Source organism: Pygocentrus nattereri, chromosome 7 (assembly GCF_015220715.1).
Source record: "Pygocentrus nattereri isolate fPygNat1 chromosome 7, fPygNat1.pri, whole genome shotgun sequence".
Classification (NCBI taxonomy): domain Eukaryota; kingdom Metazoa; phylum Chordata; class Actinopteri; order Characiformes; family Serrasalmidae; genus Pygocentrus; species Pygocentrus nattereri.
In genome coordinates, this window is record NC_051217.1 from 43,767,358 (window position 1) to 43,787,357 (window position 20,000).

The following is a 20,000-nucleotide window of genomic DNA, read 5'->3' on the forward strand; positions in this document are numbered from 1 at the left end:
AAGGCACTCAGTCAAAAGTTTGGACACATTACTTCTTTCTACGAGGACTCACATTCACTCATGAACAGCTTGTACAGTAGAAACAGCTGTAAGGATGATATAAAGAGAGGGAGGCACCAGTTTCGCTCTAAATTTCACCAAAGCTCTAACGGAATTTGTGCCTAGCCATTACCTTCACTATTAACATATAAATGGCTTCATTTCCAAAATGCTGTATCCATTTGTGATTTACCAGCTTGTTACTCCAGATATTTGTGAGATATTTTACTGTGTGCTTTATCAGCTTAATATCCGAAACCCGTTAGTCATTTCGGAGTAATTTAGTCAGGCTGTCTTGGTAATGATTTTGCTTTTTACTCAAAATAATTACACATAGCTTTGGAGTTTGTGCCTCACACTTAAGGCCTCAGCTTTGCGCGAAGTGAAATTCTCAAGGGTTTGCGCGAAGCCGGAAGTGCCTTTGCGAGCTTACAAGCTTACACGCATACTTCCTGCAGTTTTGTGTGTCATGGATGCTTCACTAATGCAGGTGATGCTATGACGTTTTATGATAAATTCCAGTCCTGGAAAACGATTCGTTCACAGTTCTAACTTTGGTCTAACGTGTGGTTGGGATAGTGTAGTGTAGTGGTTAACACCTTTGCCTTCTACACTGTAGACTAGGGTTTAATCCCTGACCAGGGTAAGCACCCTACACTATACCAATAAGAGTCCTTGGGCAAGACTCCTAACACCACCTTGGCCTCCCTGTGTAAAATGATCAAATTGTAAGTCGCTCTGGATAAGAGCATCAGCCAAATGCCATAAATGTAAATGGTCCAGAACACTGTCAGTATTCACGGTGGGATGGGGAAACTTCAGCCTCGTCCTCTTGTGAACCTAAATATAAGATATTAATTGCTCCTACTTAGTGCTACCGAATACATCTTACATTTAGGTCATGGTTTATTGAACAAATGCACATTTCCCAGTGAAATGCTGGTGTGTCTGCCACAGCTCTGAGCATACTTCTTGGGAAACGAAGGTCCTCAAAGTTGTCCATCTTTGTTTCATGGCACTCCTCTTTTTACTGACCAATGACAGGCTTTGCTGCATTGTGTCTCCATCTGCAGTTCGCCCAGCTGCCATGTGCGCGAACAAGGTGACCGAAGCCTCTGTTATGACAGTGTTTGCTGAAGCCAGACCAACTTTGTCTCCATAAGTATGCTGAGGCCTTTACTCATTAATATCTAGAACCTGTTGGGCATTTCAGTCTAACTTTGTTAAACGATACTGAAAGTTACTTTGTTACCCACACATGAAAAAAGTACTTCTGAGTTTGTATCTCCTGCTTACATGATTACCACCTGCAAAAGTGGAAAGAACTGTGGAAACCAGGTGTGTCCAACCTATCAGTTGGTAATGAGTACACAGTCAGGAAAAAGGTTTTGTGCAGGTACAATCTGCAAGCAAATGCACTCTTAAAGGTACAGCTGTAGTTCTAAGGTCCAACTGAGCACCGTAAATACCCGTTATCCAGGTTAGAGGTACATATTTGTAAATTTTTACCTAAAACCTAATGTTTTACGACATAAGCATAAAATGGAAAAGGTAAAGACAAGACTAAATGCAACTTAACACCATTTCAATGGATTATGGTACAATTTTATTCCCTAACAAGAGGCAATGAGAATGTACCTTTGAGGAGACCACCCCATGGACAAGAGCGGTAGCCCCCCGAGGTGACAGTTCAGTACTTTTTACAAAGCTGGTAAGTGTTATGGGGAAAGCCAGCAAAGAGACTTTTACAATGAAAGACCTGCTGGTGAAAGCACTGATAAAGGCCGGTCAGTAGGAAGTGTGTTCCTGTCCGGAATGGGTCACTGGTTCAGATCCAGTTCAAGGCAGACTTTTCTTACATATGTATTAGCATGTTTAAGAGTTCCCCAAGCAAGATGCTCATAAATCAGGAGTTTGGGGAAAAATACATAAGCATATCAAATTCTGTACATCAAACTTCACAAAGTTGCTGAAACCAGCGGCAGACATTCCACATATCAGATAAATATGAATGAAGCCGACACGCAGTCTATCCGTGGTGCACTGGGGGTCATGTGGGGGGCAGGGATCATCCGCTAATCTGTGTGTTGGCATGCCAGACTCGAGCAGGTGCAACACATGCTCCTGGATGTGGTGTTAGTGGACGTTGGGTGGGCTAAAGGTGAGACTGATTGGGGTGAGGCTGAGAGGCAGCGTGCCGGTTGGATGGTTCAAACTGATCTGCTGAAATGAGCGAACCTGACCTCCACAGCTAGCATAAAAAACCTAGAGTCAACTCAAGCAGGAATCCTGAGACTCTGAAAAGAACAGTCTGGTGAAAAATGGTAGAATTTACCACAACCCATCCTTTCACTCAAACTGCACCCAGTCAGCTGAGATGTTTTGCTTTACTTTGCACTGGAGCCACAAGGTTAATTACCATGCGATAAGCTTGGTCACAAAGTGTGTGGAGATGTTCAGTATCTCTAATAGACTTGATTTTGTGGTTTCTGCTACTGTGTGACTCACTACTATCTACAAACATGGACTAATGAATGTAGAGTAGCTAAAATCTAAAATCGGTGATAACAGCCATCAGTCTATGAAGACTTATGCACACAATTTACTTACTGGAGTCTAAGATTGGCCATCCATCATATCCCTCATAGTTCCAGGTCTGATTTCTGATTGGCTGAGCTGCACTGTAGTTTACTTAACGTACACACATCAACTGAATTCTGTATTAATGCACTTATTAATAAGCGTTCCTTGTATGGACTGTGGAACGTAGTAACGCAAAGCGGAACCAAGTGTTTACTTGTATATGAAGAGTCCAAAACCATATTAAACAGACTCTACATAACAATCCAGGGCCGTATTACATAACCTTCTGTAAATCTTCTGTCCAAAGTTAAAATCTAGACAAGATAAGAATTTTCACAAATTTGTATTGCAGAAGCAACTATTTTCTAAATGTAGGAAATCTTAAGTCTCCAGTTACAAAATTCTAAACTACAACCCTAGTGTGCTGGACATGAAATAAAGGTGTTTGCTCTGTTTGCTCAACTAATTTATTCACATCTGAAGTTTTCCATAACTTTTTAGCTATGTAAGCCTAAGAGCTGCATCCATGCTGATGGGCCACATCCAGAGTGAGGGGAAAACTGTGTAAGGCAGATTTTTCACCAGACTATTCCTTGAAAGCAGAGCTGTCCAGGAACTCTTAGAAGTTGATTCTAGTTGATTCAAGATGACGCTGACGTGTAGAATATCTCCAGTCTAGCTGTGGAGCAGTGGCTTGGGAGAGATGGAGAAGGAGACCTATTCACACACCTTACAGAAGGCCACAACCCCCTCCTCCTGGTGCAAGAGCCCAGAAGAGTCGGGGAAAGACAAAGAACAAGGAGAGCAAGGAGACAGGACACAAGACATTTTCACAGTTAGAGAGAGAGAGAGAGAGAGAGAGAGAGAGATAGAGGGAGAGAGAGAGAGAGAGAGAGAGAGGGGGAGGGAGGGAGAAAGAGAGAGAGAGAGAAAGAGAGAGAGAGAGAGAGAGATAGAGGGAGAGACAGAGAGAGAGAGAGAGAGAGAGAGAGAGAGAGAGGGGGAGGGAGAAAGAGAGAGCGAGAGAGAGAGAGAGAGAAAGGGACTGAGAGAGACAGAGAGAGAGGGGGGGAGAGAGAGAGAGAGAGAGAGAGAGAGAGAGGGAGAAAGGAGAAAGAGAGAGAGAGAGAGAGAAAGGGACTGAGAGAGAGAAAGAGAGAGAGAGAGAGAGAGAGAGAGAGAGAAAGGGACAGAGAGAGACAGAGAGAGGGGGGGAGAGAAAGGGACTGAGAGAGAGAGAGAGAGAGAAAGGGAGAAAGGAGAAAGAGAGAGAGAGAGAGAGAGAGAGAGATAGAGAAAGGGACAGAGAGAGAGAGAGGGGGGGGGGGGAGGGAGAAAGAGAGAGAGAGACTGAGAGAGAGAGAAACACCAAGAGAGAGGATCTACAACAAGCATGCATTTAATATGAGATGTTACTGAACAGTTTTATTTCAGAGGGACAGAAACATGTTGGGCAGAGAAAACCTGCTGGCTAACAGATGTGCAAGTGGACACTGTTGCCTTCCAGGAGCAGAACTGGTGCTAGTGGGTAACCGGTCAAAGTGTGGACCAAAAGCTGGTCTGTGAAGACAACTGGACTAGCGGCGTGATCTTAAATACACTTTTGGCGCTTGATCTGAACTTTGAATCTGATCTGATCTGATGAAAGCTGCTTGGATTAGCAGCAAAACCATCTTTAATACAAAGTTCAGTCACTTTCTCTTATTATTATTATTAGATATTGAAATTGTGCAGTGAAGTGCGGTAAACGCTTCAGTATGGGGCAACACTATAATCCTCTTTGTAATGCTCTTATTAAGCCTTATCAGTCCTGCTGCTAATTAACTGGCTGATAAATGCTACTTTATTAAGCAATTACTCAGGTGAACTCACTCCTTATTAGGCATAAACGTTAACCGGAAATCAGTGTCGGTTTATCTCCAGATCTAATTCCAATATACTTTTGAGTTACTCTATAACTCATAAACACCACTGGTGCTTGGTTAAGAAATCTGATGAAGTGCGACATTAAAGGGATCATATTCTGCTTCTTTCCCTGAGTGTGCACTTCTGATGTTTCTCACGCTTTACGTACCAAAAATAGCTGGAGTTAGTTTTTCTTCCTCTTTATTCCTTAAACAGCCTGTTTTTGTTACTGTGCCTTTAACAGTGAGTGTGTTTACATGTACTCAAAAATATGATCATAATCAGATTTCTGCAGTTAATCTGATGATGCAGATGGTCATATAAACAGCACACTGAGATTTCAAAGACCGGAGCAAGGTCTAGAAATCCAGTTAAGAGATCAGATGGCGAGAGCTGGATTTTAGCTCAGTAATCCGATTTCTCAGTGAACTCTTACTCTGATTTCTTTCGGATCTCTCAGTCGGCACAAGCGCAAATGGAAATGAGTGAGCAGCGTCGCCGCGAGACGCAGCAAAACACTTTTGGAGTGATGCTAAAACCAAATACTTGACGAAACGAAGGATTTAACTCTTCATCTTCTAGATGACGTCTGTTCATATGTTCAGGTAAAGTGGCTCGATGTTTAAAAAACAGCCACATCATGAAGTTTCAGTTTTTCATTACGTTTACATCACTTCTGCTTCTGTGAGTTTATTGGATGGTTGTAAAGCAGAAATGTGATTACTGTCTGACTCTTGTCGACCTGGAGTTTCCCCCTTATCTGATTACTCAAGTGCATGTAAACGCATTGATCGGCTTACTGACAAAACCTGATTTTCTGCAGTTATGGGATTACGAAGTGCACGTAAACACTCTCACTGATATATATATATATAAGTAAGCTCTGCTCTGATTGGCTGTTCTGTATTGTACCTCATTCAAAAACTCTGAACTGAAACACTCCTTCATTATAAGTGGGTGGAAACTGCTGTAGTCCAAATAGCTGATGTAAATCTACTGCTTTTTGTGACGTGACTGAATTCAAAACGGGCTATTTTTGCTGTTTCCGTGTGTTGACTGTATTGGCTGGGGAGCGAATGGGCCATTTTGAGATTTTAAACTGCTTACATACTAGAATAAATACATAATTTAAAAATCTAACAAAACGTGAAGGGAATGCATTTAATATTTCACTAATAATCCAATCCAAGTCTTTAATTTGAAGCAGATGCCCTCAAATCTTATCCTTGAATCCAGTTTCTGGTCCTGGATTTCGTAAAAACTGGTAGTTTACTGAGCTCTTCACGTAACATCAGCAAAGTAATGTCATACCAACCAGTGATTACAAAAATCTGAACTGGAAACTGGATTCAAGGACCAGATTTGAAAGCCTTGGGTTTAGAATAAAAATTCTTTTAAGAGCAAATTTAGAGCAAATTTCTCAATTTTAGAGAAAAATGTTAGACCACATTTAATGCTGTGATACTGCTACAAATAAAAAGAAAACTGCAAACTAATCCTATAAGCAACATAAACAATTCTCATTAGATGTAATGAAAGTAATTAGGTCGTTCTTTACAGAGTTCATGAATAAGCACATTCCATATAGGCCTAATATGTTGTGTACAAGATTACGATGTATAATACACACATTAATGTGCTCTGGAAAATGAGTCATTTGTTTAGCTACTGCTTCATGAAGCAGTAATGAGTTAATTACCAGCTAATGACTTGACAAGGCTTAATAAGAGTATTATAACATCACTCTTCTAAACTGCCGTCTGAATTTCTTGCAGGTTCTTTTCCAGTCCAGAGTACAGAGGCAAGGGCGTGGCCTGACTATTCCTGCTGGTCAGATAATATACGGGCACACCCATATTAGAAAACAGTTTTTGAGAACCCTCTTTGCACCATTTCTTCTCTCCTAGTGGACCAAAACCACCTTTGGGCATCTTTAAAATCCAGATTAGGCTGATGTGCCTAGTTCTTAATGCAGAAACAACAAAGACTTCGGAAAAGTAACAGCATTTCTACTAATAGGCATGTTTACTTGTGCGTGGCTAACTCAGTGCTAAGCCCAGGGCGGTCACGGTGCTATTTCAGCTATTCCTGCCTGGGGCTTTAATGGGCTTTAATGCTTTTAGTAACACAAGCGCACGTACCTGCTTTCCTCCCATCGACTCGAACATCTTCTCCAGCTGAACCCGAAGCTGTTGGATGTTGTTCAAGAGGATGCAGGGCTGTCAGGAAAGCATACAGAACACAAACAAACAAATCATTTTAACGATTTATTGATTTTTCCCCTCCTTTGCTCATATCTGCACACACCCAAGCTCACAAGCGCTCAGCCGAGGCAAACGCATCTGGGCACTGTGGCAGTGCAGAGCGCTCGGTTTAAGCAATGCAAATTGATGTGTCCGTGTTTGTTGTTGATGCTGATGATGATGGCGATGATGGAAGCTGCTCCTTCTCACGTTCTTGTTCACGCGGCCAGGAAAGAGATGAGTGTTTCCTGCACGTTACAGACTGGAGTCATGTAGAAACATTAAATACTGGCACCCAAGTGGTGGAATGATCTCCCCTTGCTGTGCGAACAGCAGAGTCTCTTGCTGTCTTCAAACGCAGACTGAAGAGATGAAGACTCATCTCTTTACACAGCACTTAAATGAGCTTTGAATTAAGTACTGATTGCAATATATTGTGCTCCAATTATACATCATATTTTATTGTATTGCACTGTGTATTGTAGTTTACTGTATTGTTGAATGCACTGTGTATTGTAGTTTACTGTATTGTTGAATGCACTGTGTATTGTAGTTTATTGTATTGCATGGCACTGAGTTCTGTGCTCCACTCTGTTCCTTTTTTCTGGGTACCTACAGTGACTTTAGTTTCTAGCAGTATCTGAGCTCAGGACCGTCTTTCTCTCTAACCTATTGCTAACCAGCAAAGATACTTTCTCTAGATAGACAAAGGCACTTCTTGTAAGTCGCTCTGGATAAGAGCGTCTGCTAAATGCTGTAAATGTAAATGTAAACAATGAAACCCCTCACTTCACCGAGGGGTGCTTTTATTATGCAATCGAGCACTGGACATAGAGCAGCATAGAGACTGAACTTGCTAATTCAAACAGGTTATTTTGATTTGACATCCGAACACATTTAGACCAATTCAAAATACCTATATTTAAAAACATGGCTTTCAACTATGTAAAAAATGACCAGCTATTTTCTAATAATTAGGGTATATTTATGGTCAACATTAAGTTTCTTCCTTGACATAAAGAGCAGATGATTTACTTTCCAAACTGTTGAACGCAATATTGATCATTTGTTGATTACATTCAGGAAACAATGCCGCTGTGCTCAAAAGAACGTATGCACAAATTTAAGCATGCATCTAAAATACTTTTAAAAGGTGGGTGTGGCCTTCGTTCCTTCCTAAATGTGGTGCAAACTTTGATAAGTGACTATTTTGATGCAAGACTAATGAAAATCTTCAGGGATTCTGCTGTGGTTTAAGGTGTGTTTGAGTTATGCAAATGCATGTTGTGCTTAAAATCCAGAAACAAATATGCAGGAGAGCATATTTTGATCCTTAATATCTCCACAACGAAGTACATCAGGCCTTTCAGATTTTGACATTTGTTACTCATTCTAAAGTACACATTTGCCAACTAGGCATATTTCTTACTCTAATAACGCTTTCCGATTTATGAGCTCCTAAAAGTGGAAAAAAATACATTTCAAACACATATGGCTCGTCTTATTAAGGCTAAAATAAAGCAAAGCCTGAAAAGTGCACAATTCTGTTTATATAATCATAATAGTAAATATAAACTTTAAAATTAAATATAGTATTAAATCAATATAATTAAGTGATTTGCTTTTCTATGCCAAACACAACTTTATACTGTCTATCAGACGATATGCTAGCAGATCTGTTCCGACTCCAATTGACAACATTGCAACTCTGCATTTTTGGATTCGGTGGTTAATTAAACAACCAAATTAATTCTTAATTGATGAAATAATTTAAAGAATAATCACTGAAAATTTCATTTTTCTAATATTAATATTTAAAACGTTATGATCTATCAAGCCTGTATCACGTTAAGCAAAAAGGAAGACCACAAGTCTTCATATCTCAGAAACGAATAAAATTAAAAGCCTAATATTCTGCACAATATCCACTGGGCTCAGCACCATTATTTCCTGAAAGCAATCAAATTTGAGAAGGTCAGTCAAAAGGCAGCCACTGATTTCACAAGAACTGATCCATACCTCTTTTTTCCTAAGCAAGAACTTTTGCTAGAAAGTACTTAAGGTGTTCTTGCTTAAGTTTTGCAGTTTCTGCAAAGAAATATTGCACAAACAACTTTCCGTTTAATGTGTTTCTGCAAAATGATAACAGTAATCCTCAATTATTCAGAACATATTGCCAAGCCATTGGTCTTCAAACTTTTGACAGCTACTCTACGCCTGCTGACATTTGCGAATGAGACTCACAACAACAACAATATAAAATTCTGCAAACACATCAGAGGGGTTAATATGACACGTATACACAGTCCTAATAAGTGTGGGACGTTCCCAGCTAATTAACATTCACATGTATATTCTCTTCCCCCACATTAGTCCAAAGGTCACATGCCATCGCTGTGATAAATGTGACTCAGGCAATGAAAACGAGATCCAGAGGCTCAGCACTAATGAAATCAATTAGTATTTATAATAATGACTGGGGGGAATTGGTGGACGTGTGCAGCAGCGACAGGGACATCTGAGCTGACGACTTTGTGAGGACATACCGAAAATTACACTCACACTAATGAAGACACACATTGCACTGGTGGTTCTCAGACCCATGAGAACCCTGGACTGAGGATCTTTGTAGGCCCCCAGCTCTAACACAACAACATGAAGATCTCAATAATTACCTGATGACCTCAGACACGCGTTTTAGTGATGTTCATGTCATATGATGCGTGATTTGGTATTTTGATGATGAGCTGACTGGAATGTTTTTTGTTGTTATCTGGTACAGAAAGAAGGCGGATTGCTGATGTTACTGCAATGAGGCTAAATACCTTCATGCAATCATATATACCGTATTACTCAAAAGACTCCTCAAGCCAACACCTTGTTTCTACGATCACTGTCCATTTTATCAGCTCCACTCCAGCAGCAGTGTCACTGCAGTGCTGAGAATGACCCATCACCCAAATAACACCTCCTCTGTGGGGGTCCTGACCACTGAAGAACAGTGTAACAGAATATGCAGAGGAACCGATGGACTACAGTCTGTAACTGTAGAATGACAACGTGACCGTACGTGACCACCGTGGTCAGTGGAGCTGATAAAATGAACACTGAGTGTAGATACAGTAACATTGTATCATTGTACAGTAACTGGATTCCCAGTGGTTGCATGATGTATTTGTGTGATGCATGCTGGGAATTGTAGTGCAGGAACACCGATGAACAAAAACATGAAACATGAAAATATGAAAAGCTATTAAAATAGCAAAACATGATCATATTAGCTATATGAGGTGTAAACATGCCGTGCATGTGTTCCCCATGACTGCAACCGAGGAGCCCGGCGCTACTGTATGACTTGTCGCGCTGACTTATTGAGCATATAGAATTGCGAAGGCAGAGATTAAGCTGACGAGTTTTGGCTCTGAACTGAGCTGTCAGTCACGCAGGGGGAGATAAGCTCAAAGCTCCCAGCTCCCAGTTTTTACACAGCACTGTGATGTGCGTCTTTAATTAAGGCCCGTGCTTCCGTCTCTCTTCACCAGCGGCTCACGGCTAGCAAACGTCAAATGTCTCATTCCCTCGTCACTGAAAACACTAGTGTGATGGATCGTTGTGAACAAAGACATTTGGGAGGATTCGCAGCAGAACAGAAACCACTTTCTTGCGCCTCGTCTCTCACAGCTGGGAGAAAATGAATGGAAGAGTTAAAGAAATCTAATTTATACAAATGTAGTCAGTTCGCCAAGACACGTTCAGCACCTGAAGTCTGCTTGGTAGTTTTGTACCTGGGGCTACTTTGCAGGACAAAAGTATGGACAAAGTTCAGGCCAGAAGATGACGGGTATTAGCTATGCTAAGATACTTCAGCCCATGTTTATAGATAACAGTGCGTCACACAGCATCACAAACCACATAATCTGGTCTATTAGAGATACTGAGCAGCTCCCATGGTTTGAGGCGACCGTGTGATGATTTAGGCCTGCAGTCAGCACCATGCTGACTGTTAATGCTAATGATCTTCCATTAGCCTTATAGCACCAGGGCTAAAAATGAAGTAAACTTCAGACAACAGATGTGTCTCAGCTGACTGAGTATAACTGAAGTCAACAGGATAAATTGGACGTTTCACCAAACTATTGCCTTGAATTGACCACACCGTGCAGAAACAGTGGCCTGTGTTGGCCGCTGTGGATATAAAAGCTCTGGGTTTTCATTCTGTCGTGCCACATTCTGTCTCAGATCAGGGCCTGACACTGCACCCCCAGCATCCTAACCCACCAGGATCAGCTGTGACGTCTCACTGCGGGCTGGTCTCCATGGCAACATGAGGGCGTGCGCTAGGGACGAATGGGATAGACACTAGTGGTGCACTGAACTGAAAATCCTTGACCAAAACCAAAATTCAGAGCGCACTGGTATGACGATATGAAACTGATAACCAGGAGCTGGATTCAGTGAACTGTTGCATAAATTATACCCACACAGTTTTTGTTGTTTTTCATGCCATGAGCTGTGCCAAAGAGCAAAGGGAACTGTCCCTTTATCCACTATTCTCATTACCACTTAAATGATTTGTAATATTAATGTTTAATATTATATTCTGATACTTTGTTATAATTAGGGGTGGCTTTTGAAATCGAATTCTTTCATGGTACTGACCAAATTCTGACAATCAAACTCAGTCATTCAATACCTAAGTAGACAGCCTTACAGTCTTATCAGCGCCAGTGAGCCATTATCCATTGATATACCATTATCAACTGTACACTGGCATGGTGCAATACTGGTGTATACTAATGTGTATATTATGGATATGTTTAGAGTCATATATAAACCGGTCAGGCATAACATTCTGACCACCTCCTTGCTTCTATGCTTATTGTCCATTTTATCAGCTCCACTTACTGTACAGATGCACTTTGTAGTTCTACAGTTACAGACTGTAGTCCATCTGTTTGACCCCCATTGACCCTCACAGAGCAGGTACTCTGGGTGGTGGATCATTCTCAGCACTGCAGTAACACTGACGTGGTGGAGGTGTGCTAGATTGTGTTGTTGTTGAGTGGATCAGACACAGAAGTGCTGCTGGAGTTTTTAAACACTGTGTCCACTCACTGTCCACTCTATTAGACACTCCTACCTTGTCGGTCCACCTTGTAGATGTAAAGTCAGAGACGACAGCTCATCTGCTGCTGCACAGTTTGTGTTGGTCGTCCTCTAGTCCTTCATCAGTGGTCACAGGACGCTGCTGGCTGGATATTTTTGGTTGGTGGACTATTCTCAGTCCAGCAGTGATGCTGAGGTGTTTAAAAACTCCAGCAGCACTGTGTCTGATCCACTCAAACCAGCACAACACACACTAACACACCTACAAAGTGCACCCATATCGTAAGAGGAGCTGATAAAATGGACAATGAGTGTAGAAACAAGGAGGTGGTCATAATGTTATGCCTGATTGGAGTACGACAGTGGAGGAAATGCTTGTTTAAGTGCATACTCACCACTTTCTCTTTGCTGAGGTGGGAGCTGAAGTCTTTGGAGATGATGGCAGCGTACTGCAGGAGAACTTTGTTGATGGTCTGCAGTGACAAAGCAAGCAGAGCAATCTTACTGTATAATCATACAATAACCATGGCAGATGTAGCCAACCAATGAGAGGAGTAAAGGAGTAATCAGTATAATCAGGTACTGCATCTACATGAGAAAACAGGTTATAGGATCAGCAGCTGTTCTGCGCATCAAGCCTGGATGATGCAAACACTCAAACGCTGCTGAAGAGTGCTCACATTCATATTCATCTATATTCATCACTCTCTAATGATTCATTAATAACATTTCTACTTTTCACCAACAACCATCAAAGCTCCGACTGTGTGAGCCCAATAAACATTACTGTGAACAAACGAAGAAGGTTGGTGACAATTTGTCACAGTCGATAAACAGGTGAACGCTTTAATCCATCATCTGAGAGGTGGAGATCCACAGAGGTCTCTCTCTCAGCCTTTTCTGCTCTCTCTCTCTCCCTCCTTCTATTTCTCCTTTTCCCTCTTTCTCATTTCTTCTCCTTCCTCTCCTCCCTCACTCTCCTTTCTTTCACTCTCGTCCTTTCCTTCTCTCTCCTCTCTCGATCCTCCCTTTCTCTTCTTGCCTCTTTTCCTTTCCTCTCTGTTTCTCCACGTCCTTCTCACTTTCACTCTCTCTCCCTAGTGCTCCTTCTCCTTTTCTACCACCCTCTCTTCTCCTCTTCTCTCTGTCTCTCTCTTCCTCTCTCCTTTTGTCTTCTCTCACTCTCTCTTACCTGTCTCTCTTTTGCTGCCTTTATCTCTCTCTTTCCTTCTCTCTCTCTTTTTCCTCTCCCTTTCTCTCCTTCACTCTCTATCTTATGCTCTGTCTCCTTTTCCTTCTCTGTTCCTCTCTCTCTTCAAACTTTTCTCTCTGTCTCTCTCTTCCCTTTCCATTTCACCCTTTCCTCCTCTCTCTTTCTCTCTCTCTCTCTGATGTCTTGTTACAGCCCTCTGCTCTACAGAGTGCTCTCTAAGCTCTGTTCAGTGCTCTGTGTGTGGCTGCGTCAGGCCGTGTGTGTGTGGTATATGGTAGTGATGAGGAATTGCTCTGCCCTTTCCAATTCATTTGCATTCACTACAGACAGGCTGGAGAACAGCATTCGATGGATATGTTGGGATTACACACTCGCCCATGTGTGTGTGTGTGTGTGTGTGTGTGTGTGTCGTGTAATCAGACATGAGCACACAGAGAGAGAACACACTCTTCTGACAGTAAATGACATTCAACCCTGCTGGTAACCTTTCAGTGACAACCACAAACGCACACATGTGCACATGCGGTCCTACACAGGAACCACGGCCTGACGGCCCCACGTCAACTCCTTATCTCTCTCTCATCTGCTACTGCAGTCCTGACCACTTAGAGCCGCTCGGTGAGTTTTACTTCCTACACAGTTGAAGCGCAGCTTCCCTCTGAAACCAGCCTTCTTTGAAGGAATATCAAGGTTTACAACACTTACGCCTACCCGACTGTCCAGGGCAGGGAAACCACTCTGCAGAGCTGAAAGTCACAGGCCCAATCAGGGGAGCTGACATTCAGCCACAGGCTACTTTCAACAGTGAGCAGCGTCCCTGATGCGGCCTTCATTCATGTTTATAAGCCAGCACTCCCCAGTCTAGGCAGTCACGTGTTGTGTTGTGTGTGGATAAGCTCAGTGGCGCTAGATGCCTTTTCAAAGTGTGGGTACAGCAGGAGAATTCCACAAAGCCGGAGGGTCATTCTCCATTTGGAGGGGAAACCATGTCACAAATATTCCAGGGCTTAAAAAGATGCTTAAAACATCAGGCGCAGCTCCAAAAGCCAGGATGTAAATTTACAGACGAGCTAAGATTAAATAACAGTCGCTCTGCATCTGTAAAACAGCTCGTCCCACAACCAGTTTCCCACATTTGAGAAAGCATTTTTAATATAAAACAATATTTTAAGAGGTTTTACTTAAGAATCTGTTTAAATATCTACAGATTTAAGTTTACTTTTATATCATTAATGTTATACTACATTTTAAAAATATGTATTTTATTTAAAAAAAATCATTTTTCACTAAGATTTTGGTCTCTGGTGTTATCAGGACTCGTATGTTACATTATAACACAGCTCAATTAAACCGCTTCTTTGGGTCGAGGCTCATCAGAGAGGAAGCATCTCGAGGCGTGAGAAGGCGAGTCACACTCGGTCACTATATTTCATTCATTTATTAATAATTGTGTTATCAGGCAGCTCATAACTTCTATAACTTCATGGCTGGGTAATTAATATTTTGTGAAAATAAGGCTTTACACACTGCTCAAAAAAATAAAGGGAACACTTAAACAACAATATAACTCCAAGTAAATCAAACTTCTGTGAAATCACCAGAATGTCTCTGGAGTCTCCGTCACTGGTGATACACCATATTCATACAACACCAGTGACTGTGCAATATGTTCGGAATTAAGCCTTTTTGCATATATGATAGTAGGAGATGTTAACGGACATATCAAGATTATTTAGTTTTGAAAGAAACTGATTTTGGTTATATTATCTCTAATAACGGTGTAGTTACAGGTGAACAGCATATGCAATAACACTGTAACTACTAATGATTTAGTCATAGTTACAGATGGATTAAAGCAGTACAGCTTATGTAATAACACAATTGTATCTTAAGAGTAACAGTTTTTTTCTGTTTTTTCCAGCAGTAAAAGGAAATATGATATAACTTACATTAAGACATTATTTACACTGTATCTGTCAGCTTTCCTCACATTTAGCCAGCTGTAACCAGTTTGGGCTTTAAACCAGTCTGTAATGTAACAGAACAGCAGATGTCCCTCATCTTAACACGCAATGTTTATGATATAAATTAAATGTGTCGCATTAAACCCAAAGCAATGTCTATATTACCCTCTATTATTACACAGTACCTACATAACAGTTACACAGGAACTGTCCACTGTGTAGAAGTTACACTTGAGTGATTACATGAGGCAAAACTGAAGGTGATACACATGTGTAATTACATAGGCTGCACATCTGTATCACTGACTAATTAATCAATAGTTACAATGTTGATGCACATGTTGTTCATGTGTAATTATACAGTTATCAGGGACACAATATAAAGTGGGATTTTTAAAAACCGTATCCACCTGAATTCCCACTCCGACTGGAGAACGACCCAAGAGAAAAACTGCATTCTCTCATGAAAATATCAGTTTCAGTGGGTCGACTTTGACCCGTCCCGACTGTAGATAAACAAAAGCTCTGTCCTCTTCACTTAAAAGCAGACACCCCCACATCACATTCCACGATTTGCTGATTTTCCGAGTGAAAATAAACGAACATCCTCTACAGAAAACACACTTAAACGACGTTTTTCTGCTAATTTCACAGCATTTCAACAACACGAACCATCAAATATAAACGTCTGTAGAGGCTCCATTACAATCTGGAATTTGTTTCGCTTTAAATCTGGAAATAAAGAAGAAAAAGGTTTCAGACTGTCGCAATAAAGAGAGAAAACGCTGCTCTATTTCTGTGTCACCATTCAAACTGAAGCGAGTTCGTGAAACTGAGCTTGCTCAGGCCTTCGAACAAAAAGCTCGGACCGTTCTGCCGTCTTGTCTCTCTCCGGCGAAGCTCCTGTTCAGGTGACACTCTCAGGTCGATCTGATCCACTGATCAGACGCACAAACTTACGCAGCTCAAGTGCACATTGTCTTCAAAGCAAACAAGGGACACGCCACCAAATACTGAGAAATCCTGAAATTCAAGCAAACTTTAAAGATTCTACTACATTGTGTTTATTATATTGTTTCACCAGCGGTCTCAAACCGTGGGACACAATATGTTCAATTCAGCAAAGAAACAGAAATTGTGTATTAAAATGTGCAGAAGAGGATGTGTTCACTGATCTTCACTCAGAAAATCAATAAAACGTTATTTGGGGCATCCAGAATTTTGCATACGACTGTATATAATAATTAACAACAACAACAATAATAATAATAAGCACATAATCCAGGTCTATTAGAGATTACTGAACAGATAAATGTGCTGAACGACTCCTTTAACACGATATCCTAACTCCACTGAGCCGAACTCTGACTTTTTTCTCCAGCTTCCAAATCCTTTAAACCGTTAATGGAGCCACATGAAAGGTGTTGGGGGTCCTGGTGGGTCTGAGTGCTCACCTTAGCAAACCTGCACATGAAGTGGGCGAGAGCCTGCGGGTTTGGACACTCCAGCTTCTTAATGATCTCAAAACTCTGATTCAGCTGCGTGAACACATCCACCACCGAGCAGGAGAACAAAGCATGCTCAGACGTCTGCTGGAACTGTGGACAGAGAGAATGTCTTCATATAACACCTGTTTAATAATGATAAACAAACGAATAACGACAATGATCCACTAATATGTTATCATTGCTTTCTTACTAATAACAAGGCATTTTTTATATAGGGCACGGTTTTAAAAGTGCTTTACAGACAGACTAATAGACACGTCATAGGATTTAACTGAAAAATGAAAGCGGCACAGAAGATGCAGACGCTAAATATCTGAACGTGTCAATTTGACCTAAGCTCTTTATTAATTACAACCCCCAAAAAGTTGGGATGCTGTGCAAAATATGTGTAAATAAAAAAAGCAATGATGCGCAAATCAAGTAAACCTCACATTGAACTGAAAATGGTACAACATATCCAGGGTTCAAACTGAGAGATTTTATTGTTTATTGAAAAATATTTGCCCAAATATTTGGACGGGGGAACAAAAGGCTGGTAAAGTTGTGTAATGCTAAAAAACACCTGGTGGTTAATTGGCAACAGGTCAGAAACATGACTGGGTATAAAAGAGTCTATCAGAAGTAAAGATGGGGAGAAGTTAGGATTAGGATTAGGGCCAGGGTGAGTGTTGAGATTAGGTTTTGTGTTGAGGTTAAGGTTAGGATTAGGATTAGGGCCAGGGTGAGTGTTGAGATTAGATTATGTGTTGAGGTTAAGGTTAGGATTAGGGCCAGGGTGAGTGTTGAGATTAGGTTTTGTGTTGAGGTTAAGGTTAGGATTAGGATTAGGGCCAGGGTGAGTGCTGAGATTAGGTTATGTGTTGAGGTTAAGGTTAGGATTAGGATTAGGGCCAGGGTGAGGGTTGAGATTAGGTTTTGTGTTGAGGTTAAGGTTAGGATTAGGATTAGGGCCAGGGTGAGTGTTGAGATTAGGTTATGTGTTGAGGTTAAGGTTAGGATTAGGGCCAGGGTGAGTGTTGAGATTAGGTTTTGTGTTGAGGTTAAGGTTAGGATTAGGATTAGGGCCAGGGTGAGTGTTGAGATTAGGTTTTGTGTTGAGGTTAAGGTTAGGATTAGGATTAGGGCCAGGGTGAGGGTTGAGATTAGGTTTTGTGTTGAGGTTAAGGTTAGGATTAGGATTAGGGCCAGGGTGAGTGTTGAGATTAGGTTATGTGTTGAGGTTAAGGTTAGGATTAGGGCCAGGGTGAGTGTTGAGATTAGGTTTTGTGTTGAGGTTAAGGTTAGGATTAGGATTAGGGCCAGGGTGAGGGTTGAGATTAGGTTATGTGTTGAGGTTAAGGTTAGGATTAGGATTAGGGCCGGGGTGAGTGTTGAGATTAGGTTATGTGTTGAGGGTAAGGTTAGGATAAGGATTAGGGCCAGGGTGAGTGTTGAGATTAGGTTTTGTGTTGAGGTTAAGGTTAGGATTAGGATTAGGGCCAGGGTGAGCGTTGAGATTAGGTTTTGTGTTGAGGTTAAGGTTAGGATTAGGATTAGGGCCAGGGTGAGTGTTGATATTAGGTTTTGTGTTGAGGTTAAGGTTAGGATTAGGGCCAGGGTGTGTTGAGATTAGGTTATGTGTTGAGGTTAAGGTTAGGATTAGGATTAGGGCCAGGGTTAGTGTTGAGATTAGGTTTTGTGTTGAGGTTAAGGTTAGGATTAGGGCCAGGGTGAGTGTTGAGATTAGGTTTTGTGTTGAGGTTAAGGTTAGGATTAGGGCCAGGGTGAGTGTTGAGATTAGGTTATGTGTTGAGGTTAAGGTTAGGATTAGGGCCAGGGTGAGTGTTGAGATTAGGTTTTGTGTTGAGGTTAAGGTTAGGATTAGGATTAGGGCCAGGGTGAGTGTTGAGATTAGGTTTTGTGTTGAGGTTAAGGTTAGGATTAGGATTAGGGCCAGGGTGAGTGTTGAGATTAGGTTATGTGTTGAGGTTAAGGTTAGGATTAGGATTAGGGCCAGGGTGAGCGTTGAGATTAGGTTTTGTGTTGAGGGTAAGGTTAGGGTTAGGATTAGGGCCAGGGTGAGTGTTGAGATTAGGTTTTGTGTTGAGGTTAAGGTTAGGATTAGGATTAGGGCCAGGGTGAGTGTTGAGATTAGGTTTTGTGTTGAGGTTAAGGTTAGGATTAGGATTAGGGCCAGGGTGAGTGTTGAGATTAGGTTTTGTGTTGAGGTTAAGGTTAGGATTAGGATTAGGGCCAGAGTGAGGGTAAGGTTTTTTAATTTAGTTAAGTTAAAGTTTATGAATCATCTACAAAGGACCACTGCAAATAAAGTGTCACTGGATATTTTTACTGTCAACCTGGCAGTGACACTGATTTTTGCATTAGCTTGTAAATATGATCCATAGTGAGGTCTGAAATAACTAGAAGTTGAACATCAGTCATAGAATCTTCCAAATAACTTCGCAAGTATTCTCAGGTAGCAAAAAAAACAAAACAACAACAACAAAAAACCCTGCAACTCACACACACACACACACACACACACAAAAGTATTCCCACAAGCTTTGTGCTGAAAAGAACTCCAGGATAAGTGATGGTGGAAAAAAGTAAAGCCTTTGTTCCCCCAAGTGCTACTCTGTCACTTCCCTGCCCTGCTATTTCACAGCCGACAACAGCGAGCCATCTCCAATTATAATTTCTAATGTCGCATATTCACGAATCAGCTAATACACAGAGCCGATATCAATTGCACCAAATGACTTTCTGTGCGTGCTGCAAGTGTTGTGGGCTTGAAGCAATTAACATATGAATCCAATCAGGGCTCGAGGAGTGGAACGAGCGATAAACGTGTGGCTATAAGCGATGCTGGAGCTGTTAGGTAGCTCTGGAAGACAATGGCAGCCATACATATTCATGCACCCTTGTTAGTTCATTAATCCTCATCATTCTAATGTGCTTTGGATTAGTGGCTGCGCATCTAACACGCTGCTTTTGTATGGAAACTCAAGTGCAGGTTATTTATTTTTTTTGGACAGTAAGAGGAAATAAATTGCACCATTTCCAGCTGAGCTTGAAAAAAGGGGTCAGTGCCTGTTAAATGTGGACGAGGCTTCATTACAGGAGCGCTTACTCCAAATAGTGTTGAACAGCTTGTCTGTTGCACCGGCTGTGTTAGCCATTCTTTAGTCTTTCATCAGTGGTCATTTTCTGACCACACAGGTGCTCCTGGCTGGATATTTTTGGGTGGTAATCCACTTTCAATCTAGCAGCAACACTGATATGTGTCCAGCAGCTCCACTGTGTCATACCAGTGCCACACACACTACCATGTCAGTGTCACTGCTGTGCTGAGAATGGATCACCACCCAAATAACATCTGGACAACAGCGGTCCTGTGGTCAGAAACTGACCGATGATGAATGAGGTAGAGGAGGAGAGGTGAAAAACTGTGTAGCAGGTC

At 41.5% G+C, this 20,000-nt stretch overlaps 1 protein-coding gene across 3 annotated transcripts in view; it reads right to left on the reverse strand.

Annotated features, from left to right (window-relative positions):
- LOC108411445 (protein unc-13 homolog C-like) overlaps positions 1-20,000 on the reverse strand; it is a 331,641-nt gene that overhangs the window by 72,242 nt on the left and 239,399 nt on the right. For 2 of the 3 annotated variants that reach the window (XM_037539851.1, XM_037539850.1), the window contains 4 exons: positions 16,508-16,651; positions 12,272-12,349; positions 6,669-6,746; positions 3,352-3,378 (listed from right to left, as the gene is read on the reverse strand). In XM_037539851.1, coding sequence (XP_037395748.1) covers positions 3,352-3,378; positions 6,669-6,746; positions 12,272-12,349; positions 16,508-16,651 — 327 coding nt within the window. The remainder of the gene's footprint in view (positions 1-3,351; positions 3,379-6,668; positions 6,747-12,271; positions 12,350-16,507; positions 16,652-20,000) is intronic. The other variant, XM_037539852.1, reaches the window with a different exon arrangement.